The 16803-nt window shown below is 39.5% G+C and overlaps 1 protein-coding gene across 2 annotated transcripts in view; it reads left to right on the top strand.

The window, feature by feature from the left end:
- Nucleotides 1-16803, top strand: part of eys (eyes shut homolog) — a 722499-nt gene that overhangs the window by 302334 nt on the left and 403362 nt on the right. For both annotated transcript variants that reach the window (XM_061910381.1, XM_061910382.1), the window contains exons 22-24: nucleotides 2165-2286; nucleotides 6099-6220; nucleotides 11223-11482. In XM_061910381.1, coding sequence (XP_061766365.1) covers nucleotides 2165-2286; nucleotides 6099-6220; nucleotides 11223-11482 — 504 coding nt within the window. The remainder of the gene's footprint in view (nucleotides 1-2164; nucleotides 2287-6098; nucleotides 6221-11222; nucleotides 11483-16803) is intronic.

Here is a 16803-nt window from a genome sequence, read left to right as displayed (position 1 = left end):
ACCTACCGTAGTGTTGTGTCGTTCGCGAACGATTCGTTCAAACGAACGAATCTTTTGAGTGCATACTGAACCGAATCACTTAATGAACTGATTTGTTCCTTTCTCCCTTCAGTTGAGCTTCGCCGCGACCATGCCGGTATGAGTGGAACTGGCGCGAATCACGTTCGCAAACGAACTGACTGTGTCGCGACGTGAATCACGTTCGCGAACGTACTGACACAGAGAACTGACTGTGTCGCGGAGGATGACGTCACATTGCCGATCTCGTTCAGTCACTGTGTGCGTCGTTCATTGGGTGCTGAGGGCTTGTGTCGTTCGCAAACTGACACACACCCGTCTCCTGCTTCCTCTGCAGCTCTATCATACTTGCCAACCTTGAGACCTCCGATTTCGGGAGGCTTGGAGGGGTGGGGCAGGGGGCGTGGTTAAGAGGTGAGGAGTATATTTACCGCTAGATTCAGAGATTCACCAAGTCAAGTATTTCATATATATATATATATGTGAAATATATATATATAAAATAGATACTTGAATTGCAGTGTTTATGTATTTACACACACAAAACACTCATCTACTCATTGTTTGGGTTGAGGGTTGAATATTCAATCCTTATTTTTCTTACCATATGCATGTACACTAGATGGCAGTATTGTCCTGTTTAAGAGTGTCACATTGCTGTTTGGCAGACGAACTGCTTTAGGTAGACGAATTCGGACAGCTGTTGTTGTGTTGTTTTACCGCGCTGGGAAGATGATAAAGAAACTGCCTAACAAAAAACCCACATAAGAAACCAAGAACTCGCCCTCGATCATTCTACAGTTATCACGTCATTGGGCAGACACGCTCTTTGTGCACGTCACTCAGGTCCGCATTGAGCCTGAATTTCGGGAGATTTTCGGGAGAAAACTTGTCCCGGGAGGTTTTCGGGAGAGGCGCTGAATTTCGGGAGTCTCCCGGAAAATCCGAGAGGGTTGGCAAGTATGCGCTCCACCTTTTCAGTCGCGTGCGTCTTCGTCTTCCTGTGGCTCTCTCTCGCTCTCGTTCAGCATCCGCTTCCTCCTGGCTCCTTCTCTCTCCGTCTCTTCCCCCAGCGTTTACGGCCGCTGCCCTTTTATATAGTGCGAGAGGAGATTTAAATTGTGCCCAGCTGGGCGACCCACGCACCTGATAATATCTGCGGGGTTGATTCCGGCGCGCCCCGCCTCGCTGCTTGCTCGCAGTCCACGCCTCCTTGCCGCCATCTTGGGCTGGGTTAAGGCGTGCCCTGCCTCGTTGTCCGCCTGTCCACAATGGCATTTTATTTTTGGTCCACTTCATTATATAACAATAACATTCAAACAGCTGTCCAAACTAATCTTGATTGCAGCCAGTTCACTTCAGGTCAATGGTGCCGGACCTTTAGACCCGCCACCGGGTAGTACACCTCATGGCTGAGATGAGTAATCCTGCTGCCACCCAGGACCTGAAACATTTAATGAGAGTAATGGAGGCAACACACACCAAGACAGAGTGACAGCATAGATTACGTGCTAAATCTTTGGGATAATGAAGAATCTTGGGACCCTGACTGGGGAAGTAATACATTCACTCCTGTGAAAAGTGCAATTACCTCTGTCACTGGCTAACTGCGCACCAATGTTGTGTTGCAGAGATGGAGTGATGCATCCCTTGTCATTAATAAGAACAATGATGGCATACACTATCAGCCGTGGACTATTTCACATATTAATTCAAGAAATTGGAGTTGAAAAAACTCCCTTTCTTACAGCGTCACCTGCACTTGTACAAATGTGGAAACAAACGACAAGCCTTCAGGGCTTTTATTGAGAAAAAGTGGCGATAAGCGAAAGGAGGGAGAGGGGGTGGGGCGGGGGGGGAAGGCCGATGGTCAGACAGGTTAATTTAAAGATGGTTAAAGTGTCGCACCCCGTCAGACTGATGCATGGAGTGCTGCCGTTGTCACATAGATTCAACCGGCTGCACCGGCGGAACGATCCATTTAATTTAAGCACCATTTAAAAGCATGGCACCGCACTGAGATATTGTTAATGATACGAACAATTAGCTGCGTAGAAATCATGTCAAGGTAACTCTACATGCTGAGAGTCGGTGGATTGATGTCGCAAGCTGCTGTAAGTAAACTGCTGATCTTGTTTCATTCCAGTTGTAGACGGCTTTTATTGCCTCTGCAATCCTGGTTATGCTGGGCTGCGATGTGACAAAGACACTGATGACTGCGTGAACAATCTGTGCAGCAGCAACTCAATATGCAAAGACCGCCATCTGGTAAGTAAACAGCTTTTCTTTTTTTTTTTTCTTTCCTCTTCTATATGGCAGTGTAATGGATAGACTTTAAAAGTCCTTCAAATGGAAATGTGAGCCATAAAATCAGCGCAGTTGGTAATTCTCATCACATATGGACTCAAGTGAAACAGATAGGGTATTGCTGATTGGCTTTGATGGCCATCGTGCTTTTACCGCGTTGTAGTGGAATATACACGGCTGTGTGATGACATTATTAGTGTGGTTTCAAAAAATGAAAGTAAAATATGAAAGTAACGTGTGTCCTTAGCATGAGGATGGTGTGTAGTTGGCAGGCTAAGGCAGTGGTTCTCAACCTTTTTTCAGTGTGAACATTTTTTCAATTTAAGAACCCCCAAAGCATTTTTTGTTGGAAAAAAAGAGATAACGAAGTAAAATACAGCACTATGTCGTCAGTTTCTGATTTATTAAATTGTATAACAGTGAAAAATATTGCTTATTTGCAATGGTCTTTCTTGAACTATTTGGAAAAAAGATATAAAAATAACTAAAAACTTGTTGAAAAATAAAACAAGTGATTTAATTATATATAACGATTTCTACACATAGAAGTAATCATCAACTTAAAAAGCCCTCTTTGGGGATTGTAATAGAAATCCATCTGGATTCATGAACTTAATTCTAAACATTTCTTCACCAAAAAAAAAAAATCTTTAAGATCAATATTTATGAAACATGTCCACAAAAAATGTAGCTGTCAACAATGAATATTGCATTGTTGCATTCCTTTTCACAGTTTATGAACTTACATTTGTATTTTGCAGAAGTATTATTCAATAAATATATTTGTAAAGGGTTTTTAAATTGTTGCTATTTTTAGAATATTTTTGAAAAATCTCACGGCATACCTTCAAGTACCCCCAGGGGTACGCGTACCCCCATTTGAGAACCACTGGGCTAAGGGATTTATTCACCATCAGAGTGAGGCCCTTTCAAAGGTTATCCAGGGTAAATCCCACCTAACCTTATCCTTGTCCACACACACACACACACACACACACACACACACACACAATGGTCGTTTAAGACCCCGCCACGCTCCCACCCCCCATCCGTCCGACGGCGCAACGCGACCTAGTACGCATGCGCGGAAAATGCACACGTCATAGTCACCTCCAGTGTAGCTTTGTGTGCACGTTCTTAAATGTAATTTATTTGTACATAATCCACTGTTGTGGTATTTCAATTCACTGGAATCCAGTGTGCTGTGGAGCCCTATCACACTTGAGCCATTATAGATTAATCAAAGTTTTAATGGACACGTGAAAGTAAACAATGCGATAAAGAACGTTTTACATCAATTTAGGGATCTAAATATCTGGTCAGGACACTCCTCACTCTTTTGCCTTTACCTTCATTGTCCATTTGTTTTTGGTGACTTTATATATTCTGGACCTAAACATTGAGTCCGCGACATACATGGTGATCAATAACTGATTCAGTGTCCTTTGCCAGTTCAAAAGCATTCTCCATTTTCCTTAGTCTTCCCTCGACGGCCAGGTAATACAAAGCACCGTTTTTGCGGCTCCAGACAGATTTGTTTTTGTATTTTTGGTCCAATGTGGCTCTTTCAACATTTTGGGTTGCCGACCCCTGACATAGAGAGATCCGAAAATAACACGTTACAGTAATTGGGACGAGATGTATCGAACGCATGAAAAATGATCTCAGCGTCGCTGGTGGACAAAATAGAACACATTTTCATTATGTTACGGAGATGAAAGAAGGCTGTTTATTAAAAAAATTCATTTTTTTCACATCTTTTTTTACACAGATTTTATATATTGTAGTGCTGATAAGTGTACCGATGACGACTGGTATTTATAAGGAATATTGATATTAATATCTGTATTGATAAAATCTTAACATTATACATCCCTATTTACAACCCACACTTGATGTTGGGATTTTGCGGCATATGCCCGCATTAACAATTAATCAACACCACCTCTGCTGGTTGAAGCCAAGCAGTGCACTCTATTTTCCTTAATTGCTCTAAGGCAGTATTCATTGTAGATAGTCAACATAATTCTGTCACTAGAATGAATGTATACATCTATTTTAGAGTATATATGCTAGTCATTATTAAAATAATGACTTTTTGCCCTCACATAGTGCTGTTTACAGCCTAGCCAATCCATTTTATGAACACAGGGTCTTATGGAGCTTATTTTGAAGAATTGCAGTCCCTGAAGGTGACTTAGCAGCAAAAATGAGATTATGTTCTATTGTCAAGGGGTCAGGAATTGGAAAATACTGGAGGTATCTAATTTCTCATGAGACTACTGCGCCCAATGCACGTCATCCACCTATCATCCAAATCAGCGGAAAATTTACCAGCGCCCGCTTCCGTCCCTTAATGTGTGGAAAAACTGATTAACATGCAGCATCCAAGACCCTCAGACAAAATGTTGGCAATGACTAATCTAGGAAAAAAAAAACTTTGACCACACCAGCGCATTCATCTCGTATGCAAAGTACAATCTAAATTAAACCAGTTCCTTGCGGTTATACAACAAACCATTAATCAACCTTGCTATGATTAATTGCACTAATGTATTTCAATGATGAAATAAAGGACATGTGGTTTAGTGCATTTTAACAAAAAAAAGGAAAACAAGAAGAAAATGTTCTATGAAAATATATTTCCACACCACGTATGAGATGACATGTATGAATGTTGGAAGTTAAAGAATACATTGAAGGACGCGAAATGACAAAAAAGCATTCATGGCTGCAAATTTATAGGCTGTAATGTATGACAAGAGTGACTCTTCTACAATTCCAATAGGTTCCCACAGGAAATGCACACCGTATTTTTCGGATTATAAGTCGCTCCGAAGTATACGTCGCACCGGCCGAAAATGCATAGGAGGCGTGTTTGGGGGCTTGGTTTGGGCGGGGGGCTTGGTTAAGAGGGGACGAGTATAATTCACCAACCCGAGTATTTCATATATATATATATATATGTATATGTATATGTATATGTATATATGTATATGTATATGTATATGTATATGTATATGTGAATGAAATAGTTGAATTTCAGACGGCACCTATCAAATGCAGAGTAATAAAAACACAGTTGTTCTACTAACTGTACTGTGCTTGCTGGTTACTAAAAAAAACAACAACAACACTTACCTTTCACTTATTGAGTAACCTTTGTTCTGCCATTTGCGTACTAGTGAGGATTACTTGGCGTCAGGTGCACAATACCACGTAAATCGTTGGCCAATCAAAAAGCAACCCTATAACGCCATAGCCAACATTCACCAGGAGATGGCAACAGACAACATAGAATCACTCTATTACAGACGGCGTCGCCATGGCTGTAACTTCCTCGTTCTTCTGCTTCGTCTTCTCGTGTGTGCAGTTTTTTATTAAAATCCGTAGATGTTGTAACGTGATTGGGCAGGCAAGCTGTTTATATAAGAGGAAAGCGGACGTGAAAACAGGCTGTCCCCAGTCATGTCCGCAAGGAGCTGGAGGGGGCGTGAATTTCGGGAGATTTTCGGGAGAAAATTGCTTCCGCGAGTTTTTCGGGAGAGGCGCTGAATTTTGGGAGTCTCCCCAAAAATCTGGGAGGGTTGGCAAGTATGGTCGCTATGAAAAAAAAACGCGACTTATAGTTGGAAAAATACAATATTTGATGTAAGTGGAGGATTTTACTGTCAATGAATTTAGGGAAAATTACACGGTACATTGAAATTTAAGAACTTACAGTCACTGCCACCGTCAGTTATAGGTTGTTTTTGTTTTGTTTTGTCATGCAGAGTTATGAGTGTGTATGTCACTCCGGATGGGAGGGAGAGTACTGTCAACAAGAAATTGATGAATGTTTGTCACAGCCTTGCAAAAACAACGCCCCTTGCACAGACCTCCTCGGCGGTTACAAGTAAGTGCATGCACTAGCTGGAGGGCACTGTCGTTGCCAGATGCATCAGTCGATTCATAAAAAAAAAAATAAACAGATAGCATTATGTTCTAGCACGGAAAAAGCAGGCAATGAAATAAATGTGGCAGGTAAAACAAATGAGTCAATCACTGCCTCGCAGCATGAAGAAGTTTCCATGGGATGTGTGGCACATTGGAGGAAGAACGACGCTGTAGCTGCTCAGGTATTAACTGCCCTCGCCCGGGAGACGTCAGACCACTCCCGCTGCGAAGGAAATGCAAGGTGGATTGGTTTAGTGCTCACTGCCAGCAAGTCGAATGTTCACCTGCGGCTTGAAAACTGTAGCCCTTCATGGTATCAAACATGGATGCAAGGTGCCTGATCTATGAAAAGGTTTGCGTGTATTGAAATGTGTGCAAACACGATAGCGCACGCAGAGCTGATCTCAAGCTGAGGGGAACATGTCTCTAAGACGAGAGGAATAAAGAGCACAATCCGTGTGTAGTAGTGTTGTCCCGATACCAATTTGGTATCTGGTACCAAAATTATTTTGATACTTTTCGATACTTTTTTCTAAATAAAGGGGTGCACAAAAAATGGCAATATTAGCTTAATTTTAACAAGAAATATTCCGGTACATTAAACATATGTTTCTTTTTGCAAGTATGTCCTTAAATAAAATAGTGAACATACTTGTGTTTTATTAGTAAGTAAGCAAGCAAATACTCCTAATTAGCCTGCTGACATATGCAGTAACATATTGTGTCATTTATCATTCTATTATTTGGTCAAAATTATTTAGGACAAGTGGTAGAAAATGAATTATTAATCTACTTGTTCATTTACCCGGTAATATTTGCTTACTTTCTCTTTTCACATGTTCTATCTACACTTTTGTTCAAACGTATGAATTACTTATTCTTCTGTTGTTTGGATGCTTTACAGTATTTTTCCTTGATACCACACATTTCAATCCGATACCAAGTCAATACAGGATCATACTTTGGTCATATTCAAAGTCCTCAGGTGTCCAGAGACATATTTAAACATAATATTGTTTTTTAAACGTAAGAAGATGTTGCGAGATGCCAAAAAATATCATAATAATAGTAGTATTGACTAGATATGCTATTGTACTTGGTATTATTGTACTTATTTTAATTTGAAAAAAAAAAAAAAATGTATGGTTAGGTGCAACAGGTTAGGGTTAGGTGCAATAAGTGTTCAACTTCAGCCTAAACCCTTTCGGTCTGCAACATTATCATTTTCATTTTCAATCTATGAATGTAAAACTGTTTGTTTATTTTGTTGACCATTGACCAAAGAAGAATAATAAACTACAAAATAGAATGATGATGGATCGGTGTGCTCTTAACAAGAAGATGACATGATTGCATTTCACTTTGCACTGCACACACTTGTTAAAGACTCTGAAAACAACACCTTTTGATAGAAGACGTTCCTGCTCTGAAATGTTACACTACATCATGTTGGAGGTGTTCAAACTATTGTGTTGATACAAATGCAAATTAAAATGTGCAACCCCCGTTTCCATCTGAGTTGGGAAATTGTGTTAGAGGTAAATAAAAACGGAATACAATGATTTGCAAATCCTTGTCAACCCATATTCAATTGAATGCACTACAAAGACAAGATGTTTGATGTTCAAACTCATAAACTTAATTTTTTTCATGGACGCCCCTGCTTATTTCAGCAAGACAATGCCAAGCCACATTCAGCACGTGTTACAACAGCGTGGCTTCGTAAATAAAGAGTGTGGGTACTTTCCTGGCCCTCCTTTAGTCCAGACCTGTCTCCCATCGAAAATGTGTGGCGCATTATGAAGCGTAAAATACGACAGCGGAGACCCCGGACTGTTGAACGACTAAAGCTCTACATAAAACAAGAATGGGAAAGAATTCCACTTTCAAAGCTTCAACAATTAGTTTCCTCAGTTCCCAAATGTTTTTTGAGTGTTGTTAAAAGAAAAGGTGATGTAACACAGTGGTGAACATGCCCTTTCCCAACTACTTTGTCACGTGTTGCTGGCATCAAATTCTAAAGTTAATGATTATTTGCAACAAAAAAAAAATGTTTATCAGTTTGGACATCAAATATGTTGTCTTTGTAGCATATTCAACTGAATATGGGTTGAAAATGATTTGCAAATCATTGTATTCCATTTATATTTACATCTAACACAATTTCCCAACTCATATGGAAACAGGGTTTGTATTTTTTCACATCTTTATTAACACAAATTACATTTAGTACCAATAAGAATCCCGATAAATACCGGTCTTGATAAGGGTATCAATAAAATCTTAACAATATACATCCCTAATGATAACGTAGATTTGGTGGGAAATGAGTGTCTCCATGGTGACAGTTGCATAGTACATGCAAAATTCTTCTTTAAATAGGGCAGTGTGCACCACTACTGCACTTTTTATGAATTATACATACAGTCTTAGTAGATCACATGCAGCATGCTCACTAATATTTCATGCATTTATGTAGTTGGCACACACTATTTAGCATTTGTTATTAGGATCTTAGTAGCTCTGGCCCATACGGCATCTATGGGTCCTCCACAGTCTCGTTATTGGGGCGGCTTGGATCAGGTGCGATTTTCGGATGCCTCTCAGCTAGAAGGTTGTAGGTTAGATCCCCAGTGGCTTTGCAAAAGCCCTCTGAGTACCATGAATGTAGAAGGATATAACTTGGAGAAACCTACGAACAGCTGTGCACTAGTTTGTGAGAAGGCTGAGAAGAAACCAAACTTTTTGTATCGTTATTATCATTACGAATCAGTGTAATCGTTAATCAGTGTCGCGTTATTTCACAAAGGTTTCTAATTCAAATTATCTAGCGGTCCTATCCCCTCAAATAGTGACCTATACTTAAAACAACACAATTCATCTTTGAGTTCAATCTCCTCAAATTGGTGCCACAAACCTAAGGAGTGCCTCCCATGTTTTATTCTCCACTGTTTTATAGTAGTAAATGGTAGAAAATGCAGACTGCAAGGTTCTTTTCATAGACATGAAAATAATGAACGCCATTAAAAATGCCAGCAGACAATAAAAACACATTAAATGCATTTTTTTTTTAATCCAGTGGTTCTCAACCTTTTTTCAGTGATGTATCCCCTGTGAACATTTGTTAAATTCAAGTACCGCCTAACCAGAGCAAAGCATTTTTGGTTGAAAAAAAGAGATAAAGAAGTAAAATACAGCACTATGTCATCAGTTTCTGATTTATTAAATTGTATAACAGAGCAAAACATTGCTCATTTGTAGTGGTCTTTCTTGAACAAAAGAAAACTCTTGGGTTAAACCTCTACCATGTATGTCGTAACTAAAACAATCTATATCACTAATTCCTCAAATTCCACAAGGCTTGTTTTGAGAAAGATTTGAAGTTTGCTTTATGGATACTGTATGTCTGCCATGCCTAAATTGTTTGATTTCAAATTTACGGGAATTATGGGGATCCCAAATACACAAAACAAGTATCATCAGGTGAGAAAAGTTGGTTTTGAATAATATATTCCCTTTTTAAGAGACACAACCCTCTGTGTCCGTGCTTAACAAATCAGATTTGCGTGTGCTATTAAGTTTGCACGGGTTTTAGTACACACAATGTCTTGTTTGCTGAGGAGAGATGACGGCAACAGACACCAGAGTGCGGTAATCTTCAATAATTTATTATATATATAGTCAATATATATATATACTAATAAACAATACTACTATAGAATGGCGTATGTGACCAAAATACAAGAGTGTGTGGTGTAAGACTGTGTGTAGATAGCTGAAGTATGTTACCAAGTGTTGATGAGAGCGAAGGAACACGGAAGTCCGTTGGACAGGCAGGTGATCCGAGTGAGAGAGAATTGTCAGAGTCCGGGTCCATGCGAGGGGGTCGAGATCCGGTAAGGCAGTCGAGATCTAAGGGGGGAAATCCAAGGAAGCGAGACGCACAGCTGGAAATCAAGGCAACGGAAGGAAAACACTGCGGGCATACGGGAGAAGACAGGGGATAAGTCAAGCCACAGAGAGGAAACAAGGAGAGAGTATGAAGCTTGTCGCTTACAGTTCACCATAGAGAAACTAAGTTCCCGCAAGGATCTCTGGGTCCACTGGTCCTTTTAAGCAGCTTGCCCTCAGCCAGGTGTGTAGATTGCCGATCGTCTGCTGGCTTGTAGCTTCGTGGGCATTTCCGAGGAGCCTCTAGGTGCTCCTGCAGAGGAGGGAGAAGCAGACTTCTCGTGCGTCGTAACATGTAAACCTTTAGTAGATTAGGCCCTACGTCTTTCCACTGGCCTGGGAACGCCTTTAGATCTTGAGCTGGACAAAGTAGCCTGAGAGAGGGAGGTTTAGCTTTCTCTGCTTTGGCAGCCAGGCCCGCGACCTGTTTTTGGGTAAGCTAAAAAAAAAAATGGATAAATGGATGAACGGATTGAACATGTGTGTGGTAGCCATTTGTGGTATTTGCATTTCTGTAGTTCTGCATGTATTAAGTTAAATTAATTATTTGTTGTTTGATGGATTCTTGGACTTACTGTGCTACTGCAATTTGGGGTTGGTCATTTTGGTGGTGTTTGATGGATACTTGGGCCTACTGTGCTACCGTACTTTGGTGTTGGGCATTATGGATTTGGTGGCCATTTTTCTGTTATTTATACTTCTTTAGTACTGCATACATTATTAAGTTAAATTGTTTTTTTAATTGCCATGACAATATGTTTTGATGTATTGTTAAGTTGTTATTGCTAAATTAATTTATTGGATTAGAAAGGGTCGTAAAGCCGTGGTTTTGTTTATAGCTTTATGTGTAGTTAAAGTTGTCTTTTTGAGAAACTGGGAAAAAAATAAAAAATCTGGGAAACCTTGGCAAGGCCAATACAATAAGTATAATCGTTAAATGTGTTTTTTTATTTTTTATTTTTTTTATCCAGTATCAACACTTACATTTTTTTTTTTTCCGTATACCCAAGGTGTTTGTGCTCCCCGGGCTGGACAGGTGTGGATTGTGCTGAGAAATTGAGAGACTGTGAATCCAGGCCTTGTCTAAATGGAGGTCAGTGTCAGGAGTCCCATGTACCCGGGGAATTCTTCTGCACCTGCCCCCCCTTTCTGAGTGGCCCCTTGTGCAACCAGCCTTATGACCCATGTGACCCCATCTACAACCCCTGCCTGCACAACTCCACCTGTTCGACACGCTCCGATGGAACGCCTTACTGCACATGCCCAGATGGTGAGTGCGCACATCCTCTCTTCATCCCCACATTGAAGTTTCTATTTTTAGACAGTGTAGTACAGGGTTGCCCAAACTACAGCCTGAGGGCAGCGAGACGTCACAAGTTCAATAAAAAATCTGGTCACAGATAACACACTGAACTTTGTGATTATTGTAAAGAATGTCCAATCATAAAACATGATTAAAATTGACACACACACACATATATATATATATATATATATATATATATATATATATATATATATATATATATTTTTTTTTTTTTTTTTTACTGTTCATCTACTCTGGCAAATCACATTGTTGATGTAGACCAGTGGTTCTCAAATGGGGGTATGCGTACCCTTGGGGGTACTTGAAGGTATGCCAAGTGGTACGTGAGATTTTTTTTAAATATTCTAAAAATAGCAACAATTCAAAAATCCTTTAGAAATATATGCATTGAATAATACTTGAACAAAATATGAATGTAAGTTCATAAACTGTGAAAAAGAAATGCAACAATGCAATATTCAGTGTTGTTCCATAAATATTGATGTTAAAGATTTCTTTTTTTGTGAAGAAATGTGTAGAATTAAGTTCATGAATCCAGATGGATCTCTTTTACAATCCCCAAAGAGGGCACTGAAGTTGATGATTACTTCTATGTGTAGAAATATTTATTTATAATTGAATTACTTGTTTATTTTTCAACACGTTTTTAGTTATTTTTTAATCGTTTTTTTCCCAAATAGTTCAAGAAAGACCACTACAAATGAGCAATATTTTGCACTGTTATACAATGTAATAAATCAGAAACTGATGACGTAGTCCTGTATTTTACTTTTTTATCTCTTTTTTTCAACCAAAAATGAATTGCTCTGATTAGGGGGTACTTGAATTAAAAAAATATTTACAGTGGGTACATCACTGAAAAAAGGTTGAGAACCGCTTGCGTAGTGGGTAGAGCGGCCGTGCCAGAAAACCTAAGGGTTGCAGGTTCGCTCCCCGCCTCTTGACATCCAAATCGCTGCCGTTGTGTCCTTGGGCAGGACACTTCACCCTTGCCCCCGATGCCGCTCACACTGGTGAATGAATGATGAATAATTGATAGTTGGTGGTGGTCGCAAACTGGTAGCCTCGCTTCAGTCAGTCTACACCAGGGCAGCTGTGTGGCTACAAATGTAGCTTACCACCACCAGGTGTGAATGAAAGATAGCTCACTTCTCTGTGAGCGCTTTGAGTATCTAATAATAGAAAAGCGCGATATCTAATCTATTATTTATTATTATGTTTGCAGTCTGTCTATTATATTTTATTATTATTATTATTTTGTTTGTTGCTGTGTAAATTGGAATGTTTTGGGGCAGGTGTTTTTACAAGACCTTAGGGCAGGGGTGTCAAACTCATTTTAGCTCAGGGGCTAATTTCAATCAATCAATGTTTATTTATACAGCCCTAAATCACAAATGTCTCAAAGGACTGTACAAACCATTACGACTACGACATCCTCGGAAGAACCCACAAAAGGGCAAGGAAAACTCACACCCAGTGGGCAGGGAGAATTCACATCCAGTGGGACGCCAGTGACAATGCTGACTATGAGAAACCTTGGAGAGGACCTCAGAAATGGGCAACCCCCCCCCCCAAAGTGGGCAGGAAGGGTAAAATCATGGCATGATAACTTAAAAATAAAGACAACTCCAGGTTGTTTTCTTTGTTTCACTTTGGCCAAAAGTAGAACAAGCACAGTCTGAAAATGTACAAATCACGGATACTCCTGGACAAAACACTTCCGGTTTGTTGAAAATTCTGAGACAATTGGTGCAGTTTGAGAAAAAAAAATGAGCATAGACTTCATGTCAGTGTATCTACAAAGCCAGGATTCAACTTTAAGTCAAAGTCTTTCTGGGATTGAACAAAAAACACAACATGTAAACTCTTCTAGGTATCAAATACCTCCTATGTCATGTCCACGTATAAATCCATTGTTAACTCAACAAACTGTAAGAAACATAGGTAAAAACTATTCAAAAGGGTTAAATTCTCTTTTCTCGCGTTTGACAGAGACATTTTGGGGCAACGCTGGTGCCAAATGATATGTTCGAAGCAGAAGACAAAAAACGGCAGATTTTAGGTTTCATGTGGGTCGAGGAGGAGGAGCCACAGTCACCCATTATTGTATACCTCTTGCTTGGCCCTGGTATAAACCTTGCTTGCCTAACATAATTGCTATTGTGACATCCAGTGGACACATTTAGAACAGCAGTTTAATCCGTTAAAAAAAAAAAAAAAGCAGCTCATTTTAATATTTGGCAAATTCATCACGCAGGCCAGATAAAACCGTAGGTTTGTCACCGTTGCCTTAGGGTTCTTCTTAACCTGTCCTGCACCATTTTTTTGCTATACGTTGTATAATGTTCTTTTTTTTTTTTTTTATCTTTCCTTATGTGTGCAAACAACACAAAAAAAACTTTTTTTTTTCTGAGGTGTTACTTGGTGAAAAAAGTTTGAGAATTACTGCAGTAACCTGATCACTGACTGCTAAACAGCCCAGAATTGTGGAGAAATCTGCATCGAAAATAAAGTTTTACCAGAACATCTTGATGTGGAGACCCCATGATAAGTTTAAGATAGATGATCCTTCAGGATGTGCAAATGTTTGACTGCTCAGATACACTCTATCACTATTGCTATAGGTGTGTGTGTGTTGCACGGTGCCTAATGACTGTATCACAGCAAAGTGGGAGAGATGTTTCCAGATATAAATAGAGTGGCTTGGTTGGTTTCAGAAGGCTTCCTTGGAGAGGAATAGGAAATGAGGACCTTGCTGCATACATTACACCAAGAGCTTTGCGTGGGCTTGCTCGTTTTCACTTCAGACAAGCATGATGACTCACTAGTCCCATTATTATTCAACATAAATCCATCCTATGTACACAGCTACTACTCAACAACTCATGGCTTCACATTCAGATTCTCCTTTTTTTGATTTTAGTGTTTATAGAAAGTGTGTGGGATTGCGAACCATTGTGATATTAGAATTGGAAACAAGGAACTGCACTCGAAATGACCCCAAATTTTTAAAGTTATCGTGGTTTATTGGATGAATTTAGTAAACACATTAAGTTTAATATGACCTCAAATGAAATGTGTTGATTGCACAGTATCACACTAGTCCAGTGGTTCTCAAATGGGGGTACGTGTATCCCTGGGGGTACTTGAAGGTATGCCAAGGGGTACGTGAGATTTTTTAAAAATATTCTAAAAATAGCAACAGTTCAAAAATCCTTTATAAATATATTAATTGAATAATACTTCAAGAAAAATATGTAAGTAAGTTCATAAACTGTGAAAAGAAATGCAACAATGCAATATTCAGTGTTGAAAGCTAGATTTTTTGTGGACATGTTCCATAAATATTGATGTTAAAGATTTATTTTTTTGCGAAGAAATGTTTAGAATTAAGTTCATGAATCCAGGTGGATCTCTATTACAATCCCCAAAGAGGGCACTTTAAGTTTATGATTACTTCTATGTGTAGAAATATTTATTTATAATTGAATCACTTGTTTATTTTTCAACAAGTTTTTAGTTATTTTTATATCTTTTTTTCCAAATAGTTCAAGAAAGACCACTACAAATGAGCAATATTTTGCACTGTTATACAATGTAATAAATGAGAAACTGATGACATAGTGCTGTATGTATTTTACTTCTTTATCTCCTTTTTTCAACCAAAAATGCTTTGCTCTGATTAGGGGGTGCTTGAATTAAAAAAAATGTTCACAGGGGGACTGAAAAACTGCACTATAGTCAATTTCCATCCATCCATTTTCTACCGCTTATTCCCTTTTCGCGGGGGGCACTGGCGCCTATCTCAGCTACAATCGGGCGGAAGGCGGGGTACACCCTGGACAAGTCGCCACCTCATCGCAGGGCCAACACAGATAGACAGACAGCATTCACACTCACATTCACACACTAGGGCCAATTTAGTGTTGCCAATCAACCTATCCCCAGGTGCATGTCTTTGGAAGTGGGAGGAAGCCGGAGTACCCGGAGGGAACCCACGCATTCACGGGGAGAACATGCAAACTCCACACAGAAAGATCCAGAGCCTGGATTTGAACCCAGGACTGCAGGAACTTCGTATTGTGAGGCAGATGCACTAACCCCTCTGCCTATAGTCAATTTATTAAATGCAATGTTTACAAAGGCAGCTCACAGCTTCAGTATTTTGTCATTCTTTTAAAATCTATCTGTGTTTATTATATCACATTGAATGGTAACTCACATCTCAAAAATCTAAAACAAAGCACTTACTTGCTTAAGAGGAAAAAACTTTTTTTTGTATCAATCACATCAAACATGCACCAAATAAAGAATGACAGTGTGCTTGGTGCAAGGACAAATTGTGAAATGTGAGAGAAACGTCCTAAAAGAAAATAAGTCCTAACTTCACCCCCTTACAAAACTGAGCACTTCAATGATCATAACAATCATTACAGTAGAAAAACATGAACATCCCCACAGGCAAGGAACAAACTCAGATCTGTATCACATAGATTATCTACAGTACATGTTTCTATTGTGTCTGAAGGGTTTGTAACAGGCCTGGGCAATTATTTTGACTGGGGGCCAAATTTAGAGAAAAAAAAAAGTCTCTGGGGGACGGTATATCTATTTTTCGGAATACTAATGCAAAACCTCGCAATGATGTCAGATCGAATGCTAAAAACGTTATGACAGACCGCCTTTAAAAAACAGAATGCAATTTTATATTTTTTTACGGAATGAGACACCAGGAATGTACATGAATATAAAGAATGGGACTACCTATTAGTTTTCAACTGTCACGCACCTGTCTCACGTTTTGCACTCGCACACCTGTTTTCACTGATCATGTCACTGCTATTTAAGCTGGTCTGTTTCTGTTCTTCACCCTGGCAACATCACCATCTACTACCTTCTACCACCATCTATCACCCTCTATACCTTTACTTACTTCATGCCATGCCGTGCCTGTTACTCATACTGTCCAGAGTTTCCCTCCTCCCCATGCCACGTAAGTTTGTTTTTTTGTCAGTTATCGAGTTTTGTTTTTTGTCCATAGTTCTGCCTTTGCGCTAGTTTTTGTTTTTATAGCCAAGTTTTGTACTTCCGCCCTTGTGCGCGCCTTTTGTTTATTCCTTTTATTAGTGTTAAAATAAAGACGCCTTACCCGCTCCAACTTTCCTTTGCCTTCCGGGAAAACAACCATCACAGCCCACGTTTTGACACATTGAGGCGTTTTTCAAGGCAACCCTTTTAGTCCTCTCCTTTTTGGCAGTAACCAT

The sequence above is a fragment of the Nerophis ophidion genome, linkage group LG09 (assembly GCF_033978795.1).
Source record: "Nerophis ophidion isolate RoL-2023_Sa linkage group LG09, RoL_Noph_v1.0, whole genome shotgun sequence".
Classification (NCBI taxonomy): domain Eukaryota; kingdom Metazoa; phylum Chordata; class Actinopteri; order Syngnathiformes; family Syngnathidae; genus Nerophis; species Nerophis ophidion.
The sequence above is the reverse complement of the archived record's forward strand: the minus strand, read 5'-3'. Positions and strand labels throughout refer to the sequence as shown.